General features: G+C 44.2%; 1 protein-coding gene across 3 annotated transcripts in view; it reads right to left on the bottom strand.

Moving 5' to 3' along the window:
• Positions 1-4,140: 4,140 nt before the first annotated feature.
• Positions 4,141-13,728, bottom strand: part of LOC143956203 (uncharacterized) — a 94,360-nt gene continuing 84,772 nt past the window's right edge. For all 3 annotated transcript variants that reach the window (XM_077466364.1, XM_077466365.1, XM_077466366.1), the window contains 5 exons: positions 13,585-13,682; positions 13,327-13,465; positions 12,998-13,080; positions 12,810-12,915; positions 4,141-6,386 (listed from right to left, as the gene is read on the bottom strand). In XM_077466364.1, the coding sequence (XP_077322490.1) occupies positions 4,921-6,386; positions 12,810-12,915; positions 12,998-13,080; positions 13,327-13,465; positions 13,585-13,682 (1,892 nt within the window). In that variant the 3' untranslated portion in view covers positions 4,141-4,920. The remainder of the gene's footprint in view (positions 6,387-12,809; positions 12,916-12,997; positions 13,081-13,326; positions 13,466-13,584; positions 13,683-13,728) is intronic.

The following is a 13,728-nucleotide window of genomic DNA, read 5'->3' as shown; positions in this document are numbered from 1 at the left end:
TTCTCTTTTGTAGAGTAAATAGTTGAAGTGCTGTATGCATGTTATTTGCATTAGTGGAACACTTGTACAGGCCCTTTGGAGTAGACATTTACTCCCCTTTTCAGTGGGTCCCAGTCTTGAATTTAGGCTCCTTGCTTAGACAAGAATGCTGTACCCCCTTGCTGAAAGCTGCCTGGCATATTAGCGTCACGCTTTATAGAAGGCTTTAGGTCCCATAACACTGTGCCACCGTGTGTCATCAAAGAAGCTGGAAAAGAGAGCCATCCTCTTGATGACATCATAGTTACATAGGTTGAAAAAAGACAAGTCCGTCCAGTTCAACCATAAAAAATAAAAAAATATCATACAGTCCCATATACCTAATTTTATACCCACAGTTGATCCAGAGGAAGGCGAAAAAAAACCCAAGAAAAGCAGGATCCAATTTGCTACAGCAGGGGAAAAATGTCCTTCCTGATCCCAGAGAGGAAATCGGATTTTCCCTGGATCTATTGAGCTGGCCTGAACCACCTCTGGAGGGAGTCTATTCCACACTCTTACTGTGAAGAACCTTTCCGTATTTGGAGATGAAATCTCTTTTCCTCTAGACGTAAATAGTCCCCCATTGTCCTCAGTGTTGACCGTAAAGTGAATAACTCAACACCAAGTTCACTATATGAACCCCTTATATATTTATACATGGTGATCATATCCCCCCTTAATCTCCTCTTCACAAGAGTGAATAAATTCAGTTCCTCTAATCTTTCCTCATAGTTCCTCCATGCCTCTTATCATTTTGGTTGCCCTTCTCTGCACTTTCACCAGTTCCCCGATATCTTTTTTGAGAACTGGAGCCCAAAACTGAACTGCATATTCCAGATGAGGTCTTACTAATGATTTGAACATGGGCAAAATTATATCTCTCTCTCTCTGGAGTCCGTACCTCTCTTAATACAAAAAAGGACTTTGCTATCTTTGGAAACCGCAGCTTGGCATTGCATGCTATTATTGAGCTTACGATCTACCAAAAACCCCCAGATCTTTCTCCACCATTGATTACACCAGTTGTACTCCCCCTAGTAAGTATGATGCATCATGGGATCTGGAGTGCTGAGATGAAGGGGAGATGCTGAGATGAAGCAGCAGCTTACAACAGACAATGCTGCGTTCACTGAGCGGGCAAGTATGGTTTTTCAGGATAACTCAGCTGTCAAGGTAGGATTGAAAAAACTCAAACGGGGAATGTTAAGTTCATCTTTAAGGGTGTGACTGGTGGGGGGTAGAGTGAATGGTCAGGCATACAAGTCGTTGAAGGATGAGGATGACTTTGAGAGACGGAATGTGAATGCACAAGTTCTAATGAGGGTATTATGGGGGAGGGTAATAAAAGTGTCAGGATGTATCGGATAGTGAAGACAGCCTCGCCACTTTAAAGAGTTCATACTCCCTCCTCATCTGGTTTAAGAGCCTGAATGACCTCATCATCATGCACAAGGCAGAGAGTAAGAAAGATGTCTGGTGAATCCTAATGAGGGCATACAGGCTCTTGGAATGCATGCATGTGTATGGGATGAGGAGGGAGTATATTCTCTTTAACATGGTGAGGAGGATGTACAAACTCTTAGGATGAGGTTCTAGATATACATACTAGACTCCTCCCTTCATATCTGCAGGTACCCTCTCTGGAGCGATCAGATTGTAAATACTATCAAAATCCAGCATGCCTGTTAGGGGCTGCAAAGCCAGTCAGACACACCTGGTAAGTCATATGACCTGACACCGTGTTGGCCTGAGTGAGCTATGTGTGATGTGAGGTCCACTGTCTCTAGCCCACCCTGGAGGATGTCATCTCTCTTTGGCCCACCCAGAATTATATCCTTTTTCTCCATCCCACCCATAAGGATGTGCTCTATTTCCATCTCACATACAAGGATTTCCTGTGCCTCTATCCCGCCTAGGAGGATGTCATCCCTCTTTGTCCCACCCAGAAGAATTTCCTCTGTCTCCATCTCGCCTAGAATGATGTCCTCTTTCTTCATCCCACCAAAAAAAGATGCCCTCTATTTCCATCTCACCCAGAAGGATGTCCTCTGCCTCCCTTCCACACAGAAGGATGTTCTCTGCCTCTATCCCACTTAGGAGGATGTCATCTCTTTTTTTCCTGCCCAGAAGAATGTCCTCTGTCACCCATCTATTCCAGAATGATGTCCTCTCTCCCCATCTCATCTAAAAGGATGTCCTCTGTTTCCATCCCACCCAGAAGGATGTCTTCTCTCTCCATCCCACCCCGAGGGATTTTCTCTTCCTCCATCCCACCCAGAAGGATGTCCTTTTTCTCCATCCCACTGAGAGGGGCCAGCTCCTATACTAGTCCAATCCTTGGAAATTAAAGTAGTGTGATGCCTAGCATAGGAGGCGGGACTTTGACAGGGGCTTGCGTTTCAGATACAAGCTGTGTCACAGCGGGAGATGCTCTCTCTGTGTGATCCAGCTTGCTCAACCTTCCGATTCCTCCCTGTGCAATGATAGGCTGCATTGATGGGCACGGATGAGGCTGCACTGATGGGTTCCAATATGCTGCACTGATATTCCGTGAGATAAATTATGAGGGAGTGCTTAGGGGTGGAATTAGGGGCAAGGTAGGGGTTGGGTGGGGCAACTGGAAGAGTAGTTCTTATGCCCCGTACACACAATCAGATTTTCCGACAACAAATGTTGGATGTGAGCTTGTTGGCAGAAAGTTGTTTGGTGAAGGGACGGTTTATCACGTTATAGAAGACTTCAACTTTTTCCGATTTATGGATTCAGAAGGAGTTTTTCACTGAAAAAATCACATTTGTTTTTGGACTTTGGAGTTCCATTACCTGAATGTGGGACTTTATTTACTTTGCTTGCATTTTTTGTTGTTTATTGCAGCTTTGTGATATGGTGTGGATTATTTTAGATGTTTTATGATTGTCACTTTTTTTCACATTTTTTTTTGTTATTTACATCTGCACTAGCGCCCCTATCATTAGTATATTTCCTGATCGTGTGTATGCTTCATCGAACATTTGTTGTCGGACTTTCCGCCAACAAATGTTGGCTAGCAGGTTCTCAATTTTTCCGCAAACAAATGTTTGTTGTCGGACTTTCCGATCGTGTGTACACAAGTCAGTCGGACAAAAGTCCACGCATGCTCGGAATCAAGTACGAGCCGTAAGATATAACTAGCCTTCGTAATGGAGATATCACGTACGTCTTGTGCGTCACTACATTTGTAATTGTTGCCCAACATTTGTGTGACCGTGTGTATGCAAGACAAGTTGGAGCCAACAGCCTTTGAACAAAAATCCACGGTTTTGTTGTCGGAAAGTCCGATCGTGTGTATGGGGCATTAAGGTCTGGCTAGTAACTCAGGACTTGAAATTTTGAGCCCTGCTTTACACCGTCTAGATAGAACAGCATCTTACAATTAGATGACTCTGGACTAAAACAAAATGTTTATCACAGAAATTCTCACTTTCGAACATATGCAAACTCTGCCTTATGTATGCTGCGAGTTCAAGGATAATGAAATTGAAACTCTAATGCCGCGTACACACGACTGGACTGTCCGGCAGAAAAGGTCAGACGGAATAATTTGATTGGATATTCCGATCGTGTGTGGGCTTCAGCAGACTTTTTTTTTTTCAAAAATTCTGACGGACCTAGAAATAGAACATGTTTTAAATCTTTCAGACGGAATCAATTCCTATCGGGAAAAACGTTTGTATGCTATTCCTACGGACCAAAAGCGACAGCTATGGGCTACTGGCTATTGAACTTCCTTTTCTAGTCCCGTCGTACATCATCGCGTTCTAAACGAATGGACTTTGTGGCGCGATTGTGTGTAGGCAAGTCCGTTTCAGCGGAACTCCATCGGAAAGACCGTCAGAGTTTATTCTGACCTAAAGTCCAGTCGTGTGTACGCGGCATTATGTCCCTTTTATATGTCAAACAATTGCACTGGAAAAATTTCTGGACATACCATCTCGAAAATTTTACCAAAATAAAGCCATCCCACTGTATAAAATTGTATGAAGCAAATGATAAAAAAAAAAAAAAATTTGATCCACATGGATCGATATACATGAGAATAACATATAGGGTCAAATGTCAAAAGATGCAAAAAGAAAATGATTTGCATTAACATCCCTTTATTATAAATATGTCAGGACAAGCATTAGTATCTGTTTAATGCTACTTCTCAATTTACTAGAACTCAATATATTTCCGTATAGTGCATGATATGCACAGGATTACATGAAACATTCCTTCAGCATGTATAGAAAATTCAAAATGCCCATTGTAACCGAAATTGCAATGAAAAAAATAAATAAAAAATTACTTTGAACCTGAAACTTCTGCTGCACTTGGAACATGAGAAAGGCTTCCTGGTGCGAATGTTCAATGTTTGGAGAGCTGGCCCTCACTTCCAAAGCGTCTGAAGGACGTTCATAGACTGCCATTGTCAGCTACTTGTTCTAGAAGCTGCTTGGCTGATACACCAATCTGGTGGTGCCCATGTTGTTTAAATCACAAATGCAGAAATGCATAAGCCAGAGATTCACCGCGGTATCTGGACAACTAGCGTTTTCAGGAATGGCACTCTAAGAATTCCTTTATTTGCTACACACGTTTTTAAAAAAACAACAAAAAAATTATGGGATCAGTTATAAAGGAAACCTTGCGTTAACGAAAAAGTTGGTACAAAATGTCTTGAAATCAAAGCATTTCAGTGTAAGTCAAAAGTACAGAAGCCAACAACAACAACAACCGACAAGGAGTGGGCAGTTTGCTACAAGTGCTGAGTTGTGGTAAGGACAACCCGTGAGATGTTTTGGATATTTGTAGATTAAATGTTCCATCAATGTGAGAGATTTGTCAGTTCATTCAATCCAACGAGAACGTCTGTGGAATTTATCTTGGTAGACGTTTGTCAACTAACACTTCTGGCTCGCCATTCAAGAAGATGGCTGCTCCGCTGTGTGAACACAAGACCTGACTACCAGGCCCTGTCCCGCACTCCGCACAGGAAAATGGCGTCTCTGCCCTGTGAGTGTTCTGATGGGAAATTAGATTGTCCTTCCTGCTAAAACATTTCCCGCACTCGGGGCAGGAGAAGGGTTTTTCTCCGGTGTGGAGCTTCAGGTGGCCTCTGAGGCCTCCTCTATGTGAGAAACGTTTGCCACACTGGAAGCACAGAAACGGCTTTTCCCCGGTGTGGACTCTTTGGTGTCTGACAAGGTCTGATCTTCTTATGAAGGATTTCAGGCATTCCGAGCAAGAGAAGATGACCTCACCAGTGTGACCTCTCTGGTGCAGAAGAAGTTCCGTCTTTGTTTTGAAGGATTTCTCACATTCTGAGCATGGAAAGACCTCCTCGCGGACGTGAGCTCTCCGATGTACGTAAAGTTCGGACTTGGTTTGAAAAGATTTGCCACACTCCAAACATGTCAAGGAGCTTTCGTCTACGTGAAGTTTTTGATGTTCGGCAAGAGCGGATTTCTGAGTGAAGCGTTTGCCACAGTCTAGGCAAGAGATTGGAAGTTCATCCACATGGGTTCGCTGGTGGTTGACAAAGGTGCGTTTCCGGATGAACCCCTGCCCGCACTCTGTACACGTGTACAGCATTTTTCCTGTGTGGGTTCGCTGGTGTAGGAGGAGCGTATGCTTCCATGTAAAACCTTTCCCGCACACTGTACATACGTATGGAATTTTTTCCGCGTGGGTTTTCTGGTGAACGGTGAGATCATACTTCTGCATAAAACTTTCTCCACACTCTGGACACGAGAAAGGAGTTTCACCCGTGTGAACCCTAAAATGCTCAGTCAACTGAGACTTCCTTTTAAAGCGCTTTCCACACTCCGAGCATGGAAAAGGTTTCTCACCGGTGTGGTTTAGTAGATGGCGGGCAAGGTTCGCGTTGTCTGCACAAGATTTACCGCATACCGAACAAGAAAAGGTCTTCACTCCAGCATGAAGTCTTTGATGTCTAAAGAGATTTGAGCTGGACTTGAAACTAATCCCGCACTCTGGGCATGAGAATGGACGTTCCCCAGTGTGTACTCTTAGATGCTTGTCAAGAAATGATTTTGCTGAAAAACATTTTTCACAGTGAGGACATGGAAATATCTTCCCACCTTTATGGGTGGCAGAGTCTGAATTATCAAAGGAAAGTGAATTTGATTGACCTTCGTTCTGAAATCCTAGTTGGATATCTGATGGAACAGTATGAGACTTATCAGAAGATTCCCCAGGATTAGCAAGATCCGTTAACTTATCTGCATTGGAACTTTCAGGGTGAGGATCAGACAAAAATGGTTCCACGTCATTCGGAGAGGAAATAAAATGCTGTTGAAATGTATTCCACACATTTGACCCATCTGTTAGAGAAAACGATTCAGTTAAAATGAGAAGTTAACATATTTTGCAGTCATATGTACTGTACGTTTGTTTAGTGGTCAACAGTTTCTCTCTGCCATGGAATTGGGTGTGACTGTAACACTAACAAATACAACTAAACCAACTATGGGGTCGCTTCGTATTGGTGTACATACCCTGGCAAAATTGCTATGTTGTGCACATTACCATGACATTATTGAGACATGAAGATGAAACTTTCATATGGTTTACAGCAGGGATATGCAATTAGCGGACCTCCAGCTGTTGCAGAACTACCAGTCCCATAGGCATAGCAAGACACTGACAGCCACAAACATGACACCCAGAAGCAGAGGCATGACGGGACTTGTAGTTTTGCAACAGCTGGAGGTCCGCTAATTGCATATCCCTGGTTTACAGTATCTCTACCCAGGGCTGGAGCAAGGAGGGGCAGCTGCTGTGTTCTCAGTGTTTTCATGTGTGTGTAGGGGTTCTGCATGGCGAGTGGTTTGCGAATGTACATATGTGGGTGGGTTTGAGCATCCGTGTACAGTACAAGTGTATTTGTGTAGCCGAAAAGCCTGATAGAGAGTACTGCTGTGTTATGAATAAAAGAGGGTGAATGACTCATGTGACGTGCTGTATGCAAGGTGTGTATACTCCTGACCCCCAACACTGTACACATGTACTTTATACACTCCCGACTCCTGCACATTGTATGTTACATACTCCTGCATGCTGTTCACTGGGCTGTACATTCTTTTACTCCTGACCCCTGCACACTGTACATTATACACTCCTGCCCTCTCTCTACATTATAGAATGAACTCCATATTTTTCAACAACCATTCCCCCTAAATTCAGTATGTTAAACACTCCTGACTCCTGCACTCTGTACTTAACACACTCCTGACCCCTACATGCAGTATGTTACATACACCTGACCCCTGTACTCTGATGTTATTCACAGTAATGAGCAAGGACCAACCAGCACAGCACGAAGACCAGCAGAGGCTGACAAAACACAGCAGGGAGGTCCCATTAATGGCACTGTGCATTTCCAGAGTCACATCAAACCTGATTGGCAGGCCTGGAACTGGGTAGCGATACTGATACAAGGGACATGTGAGATCTTTGCTACCTCTTACCACTGTCTTCACCTCATTTGTGAGGGACATAATTTTATATTGAGGAATGGAGATGGACCTTTCATATGGTGTACAGTATCTCCTCCTCATTTGTTGGGAACATGACATTATTATGAGGAATGGAGATGGACCTTTCATATGATGTACAGTATCTCCTCCTCATTTGTTGGGAATATGACATTATATTGAGGAATGGAGATGGACCTTTCATATGGTGTACAGTATCTCCTCCTCATTTGTTGGGAACATGACATTATATTGAGGAATGGAGATGGACCTTTCATATGGTGTACAGTATCTCCTCCTCATTTGTTGGGAACATGACGTTATATTGAGGAATGGAGATGGACCTTTCATATGGTGTACAGTATCTCCTCCTCATTTGTTGGGAATATGACATTATATTGAGGAATGGAGATGGACCTTTCATATGGTGTACAGTATCTCCTCCTCATTTGTTGGGAACATTACATTATATCAAGAGAATGGAGATGGACCTTTCATATGGTGTACAGTATGTCCATCTCATTTCATGGTGATGCATTGGTCTCTTCAAACATTCATGGTGCAGAGCTTGTCAGTCATCGTAACAGATTACCCATGTGTTCATTTCCCTTCACTGGCAACTCATTTATCTACTGATACAAACAGGAGGACTAGTCTCCTGGGCGTATGATGCAAAGGGGTTTCTATATAAGAATTTTTAAAGCTGCTATTTAGTAGGGATGGGCCGAACGGACCCCTGTTTAGTTCACACCAGAACTTTCGAACACCGCGAAAGTTCATACCTGAATAATGACCCCCATTAAAGTCAATGGGACCCGAACGTCAAAAATCTAAAAAGTGTCCATTTTGAAGGCTTATATGCAAGTAATTGGGCATACAATGGTTATAGGGGTCTGGGTCCTGCCCTGGGGGACATGTATCAATAAAAAATAACTTTATGAAAAACTCCTTCCAATATAGTGCCTGTGGGGTCCCCTTAGTCTACCTGTAACGTGGCAGATCTGTACCATGTCTAGAATCTGCTACAGCAATAATTGTATTTATAAAGCCAAAAAAAAAAAAAAAAAATGACAAATTTTCCCTGCAGGCTGCATTTATTTTGATCAGCAACAGCTATGGGAACCAGTGTGTCTGATGAGGCCACAATGTAGTGCACTGGCAGCAAAATTAGAGATTTTTTGGATACATTCTGGTGTCACTATGACTTTGGATAGAAGTAACAGGTGTGTAAAAATTGGTCTGTGGGTGTCGGTGGTGCCTTCCCACCGTAATCCTATAGAGATACTCTTGATGAAAGCAAGAGTTGGCCTTGCTGTAAAAAAATGCAATGATATGCACCTGTCAAACAGGTGCAGAAAAATTGGTCTTTGGGTGTTAATTGTGCCCATGAAACCTATACCAAAAACATTGCTCCAGATGAAATGATTGAACACTCTCAAAGCTAGGCAGCCTCGAAGTCCTGCAGAGATTCCACATCCCAAAAATATTTAAATCAGTGATATTGGCATCAGGGGCTTCATAGCTGGTAATCCAGGACTGATTCATTTTCATAAAAGTCAAACGGTCCATGGAGTTTGTGGACAGACGCATTCTATGATCAGTAACAAAACCTCCTGCAGTACTGAATGCCCATTCTGAAAGCACACTGGATGCAGGGCAGCCCAACAACTCAATAGCATATGGGGCAAGTTCTGGCCAGTGGTCTATTCTCATGACCCGGCAAGTCAGTAGATCGTCAGCTGGAAAGCTCTCCATCTCTATTTTGGCCCCAAGGTAATCGTCCACCATGTGATGCAAATGCTGCCGATGGGATGTGGAAGCTGACAGCCCTGGGCGGCAAGGGCTAAAAAAATTCCGAAATGCCTCACTTAGGCGGAAGCCTTTCTCCAACACTTCTCACTTGATCAACAGAAGACTCAAAACTACATTTTCCACCACACCTACTGGAGTCAGAAAAAAAACGTTCAATAAAATCCTCGTCCACGTACTACTCCCAAGGGTCCTGGGGTTGGAAAGTCATCGCTCACAGATTGACGCACGTCTTCCTCTTCTTCGAAGCCTATGAAAGTGCCAGAATCCTCCTCCTCCTCATCCTCCTCCCCTCTCTCTTCCTGTGTGTTCTGCGACATAGGAATAAAGTGGACCTTGAGAGGAAAGGAAGTCCTCCTCTTCCTCCTGCTGCTCTGCTTCCAGTTCCCTGTCCATAATGCCACGCAGAGTTTGCTCCAGCAAGAACACAACAGGGATTGTGTCACATGCATGCACTGGTCACTGCTCACCATCCTTGTGGCCTCCTCAAATGGTGACAATACAGTGCATGCATCCTTAATGATCAGCCATTGGCGTGGGGGAAAAAAAGCAGCGGCGGCCTGAGTTTGTCGTCGTGCCATACTGGCACAGATACTCATTGACGGCCCTCTGCTGCATGTATAGCCACTGCAGCATTCCCAAAGTTGAGTTCCACCTGGTGGTCATGTTACAAATCAGGCGGTTTACGGGCAGGTGGAATTCCCGCTAACCAAGCACTGGCTGTGTATGACCGCCTGAAATGGTTATAGGCTCTTCTGGCCTGTTTTAGTACATCTTGCAACCCTGGGTACATACTTATGAAACGCTGCATCACCAAATTGAGGACATATGCCAGGCATGGCACATGTGTCAACTTTCCCTGTCTAAGGGCTGGCAGGAGGTTTGAGCCATTATCGGGCACCACCATTCCTGGCTCCAGCTGGCGTAGTGTGAACCACCACTGGGCCTGTCCCTGCAGAGCGGCAAGAAATTCTGCTCCAGCGTGGTTCCTGTCCCCTTAACACACCAGTTGAAGCACTGCATGGCACCTTTTAGCCTGGCTCTGGGAATAGCCCTTTGAACGCTTAGGGGATACCTGATATTCATAGGAAACTTCTGCAGAGGAGGGCATGGAGGTGACGGAGGAGGAGGAAGGGGTAGAGCTCACAGGTCTGGCATCATCAACACCAGCTGTATGGAGACGTGGGGGCACAACAAGCTGAAGCACCGAGCCCTGTCCTGCATCCTTTCGAGTTGCAAACAGCGTTACCCATTGCGCTGAACGAAATATATTGTCCCTGCCCGTGTTTATTGGACCATGTGTCAACAGTAAGGTGGATTTTACGGCTGACTGCCTTGCCCAAGGATGCCAGAACATTCCCTTCCACGTGATGGTAGAGAGATGGAGTGGCCTTATGTGAAAAGTAGTAGCTACTGGGAACCTGCCATTGTGGTACATGTGCAAATTCACAGAAGGGGGCAGAATCCCCCAGGCTGAAAGGCAGAAGTTGGAGAGCCAACATCTTTGACAAGCTTGCATTCAGGCGCTGGCCATGTGGGTGGCAGGGACTGTATTTTTCATTGGAGGCTGCTTAAAGGTATTAACTCTGTATTGCAGGGGCAGACTGAAGTGGGTAAGGAGGAAGGACAGATTTGTGCCCCTTTTGTGTGGCTTTTAGGTGTTCTTGCCAACGTGCTGAGTGGCTGGACATTAAATGCCTTGTTAGGCATGTGGTACCCAAATGGTTGGTGTTTTTGCCAAGTTTGATGTGCTTGAGACACAGTTTGCAGATAGCAACAGTGCGATCTGCTGCAGATGTGCTGAAAAAGGCCCAGACAGCTGAGCATTGGGGAGTGAGCCAGGAGATAATAGCTGCAGAATGTGATGGAATAGGATGGCTGCTCTCTACTCTCTTGATGTGGCCTCCTTGGGGTTGTGCCGCCTCACTTTCAGTTTCCTCCTCTGCTCTGACACCCAAGTTGCATCAGTGACCTCATCATCATCATTACCACTGTAGACAACTTGACAATACGCTGCGGCTTGGGGAATATGAATGCCAACAGTGAGTGTTCCTCCCTCTTTCTAGGCTCCTGTTCCTGTCATCCTCAACCTCAGAACCAACATCTGAATCCAGAAATGGCTGGGCATCATCAAGGAGCAAGTGGCTGACACTGTGGTCAAATAACTCAGCTGCCTCCTCAATGGCTGATGTTGGTGCCATGGAAGGAATAGATGTGGACAAAGAGGCAGGTTTATCCACTCTGGCAACTGCAGGGGACTGCACACTTGTCTCTACTTGCATGACAGAGGATGAGGAAGGTTTAATAAGCCAGTCTACCACCTCCTCTGCATGCTGTGGCTGGTAAAAACAGGCAAACTCCCTAAACAGAGGAAATGATGCCCTGCCCGAGGACTGACCACCACGTCCATCTTTGCCTGTGGACACATTTGTTGCTGGCCCTCTTACAGTGTCAAGTGACCATCTGCCTCTCCTTTTTGTCCTCTCAGACATTATTGGGAGGGAGGGGGCGGTGCTTATAAGCAAATGTAAAGAAGTTGACATCTGTACGTAGATGCACTTTAATCAATGTAAAGGAGGTGTTTGGTGCACTTTAATTTGAATACTCACACTACACAGATACACTATAATATACTGCAATATAATGCGCCAAATGTACAGTGAAGCACAGAACTATATGGCGTTAAACTGTCAGTAATGCACAAAACTATATGCCTTTAAACTGGCAGTAACGCACAAAACTATATGCCGTTAAACTGGCAGTAATGCACATAGAAGTAAATGGCGTTAAACTGGTAGTAACGCAATCAAAAATACGGTGTTTAACTGTCACAACACTGACGCTATCTGAACTGTCCCTACTCTAGACTAATGTATGTATGAATGACACAGTCTCACTACACTACAGTGAAACTATCTGAGCTGTCCCTACTCACAACACTCACACTATCCCTAGACTGATAGTAAACTAATATTCTACACTGACAATTGAAGCAAAATAGCACAGTATAGGACACTAACTAACTGATAGCACTGAACAGAGCCCTGTTCTGTCTCTCTCCACGCCAAAATCACACTGAAAATGGCTGCCATTGAAAGAATACTTTTATACTGTGGGGCGTGAATGAGCAATGATTGGATAAAGTCATGACGACAGTGTCCAATCATGACTTTGACAGTATAAAGCTTTCACTGCTTCAGCCAATCGGGGCTTGCAATGCACTGTTCAGCGCCGCAATGCATTGTGGTCGGTTCGGGGGGGCGAACAAATGGTCAAAACACCAATTTGACTGTCGTAGAACAACCGAACAAAGAAAGTTCGGCCCAAACTTATGTTCAGGCCGAGCTGTTTGCTCATCCCTACTATTCAGCATGCAGAATAATTTTACAACAGCATAGAAACACATAAGAAGAGGTAGGCATATATTCTTGGTAATAGAACTAGTAAACATTCAGTACTCGCCTGTGTTGCTCTCTGGAGGTATAGAATTCACCACACGGGGCTGATCATCCATCTCATACATCTCTTCTTCTTTGATTTCAAATTTGATATAAATCTGGTCATCTTCCTAAAATACACAAAATCAGCACAATATTATAAACTGAATGAAGAGTATAAGTGTAAAAGGTGTTACCCTCATCTCCATCTACCTGATCAGGGATGGTGTGATCTTCCTGTGTGGAATACAGAGGACGGGGACATCTCTCTGGTGGGTTCCCATTACTGGATCCATCTGTAGGAAACACACACACTGACTGAATACATTGTTTCTATGTGTTTATCAGATGATGGGGGATCTAGGTGGAGCCTCCGTACTGCTCTCTCCTTTACAATAAAGTCTCCTCTTACCCGGTGATGTGAGGGGCGGCTGATTCTCCATCATGACGTCCTTGTAGAACTAATTCTTATTATGTGAAGGACTTCAGATCCTCAGTTATTAATAACAAAACAGTTTCTATATTTAGTGCTTAATACTCACCTGTGATTATATTTAAAGATTCCTCCCGTTTAATGTTTGCCGTCATCCCAAACTCTTCTGTAGACTGTTTATAATCCATTACGCACACCTCTTCTTCTTCCTCTTTAACCTCAACTTTCACATACATCTGTTCCTCATGCTAAACCAACAAAATGATGGAAAATAAAATCATGAAAATCTCATCAACAATAGGCTAAGACTACATAAAAGAGTATAATCTTATACAGTCTGGAGAAACTTTGTGTTCTACCCATATACCTCATGATGGTGAGGGATGGTGTGACCTTCCTGTGTGGAATCCCGGGAATACAGAGGACGGGGACATCTCTCTGGTGGGTTCTCATTACTGGATCCATCTGTAGGAAACACACACACTGACTGAATACATTGTTTCTATGTGTT

The sequence above is a fragment of the Lithobates pipiens genome, unplaced genomic scaffold (assembly GCF_037356315.1).
Source record: "Lithobates pipiens isolate NorthernLeopardFrog02 unplaced genomic scaffold, aLitPip1_a1.2 Scaffold_35, whole genome shotgun sequence".
Lineage (NCBI taxonomy): Eukaryota > Metazoa > Chordata > Amphibia > Anura > Ranidae > Lithobates > Lithobates pipiens.
This window is presented reverse-complemented; position numbering and strand designations above follow the sequence as displayed.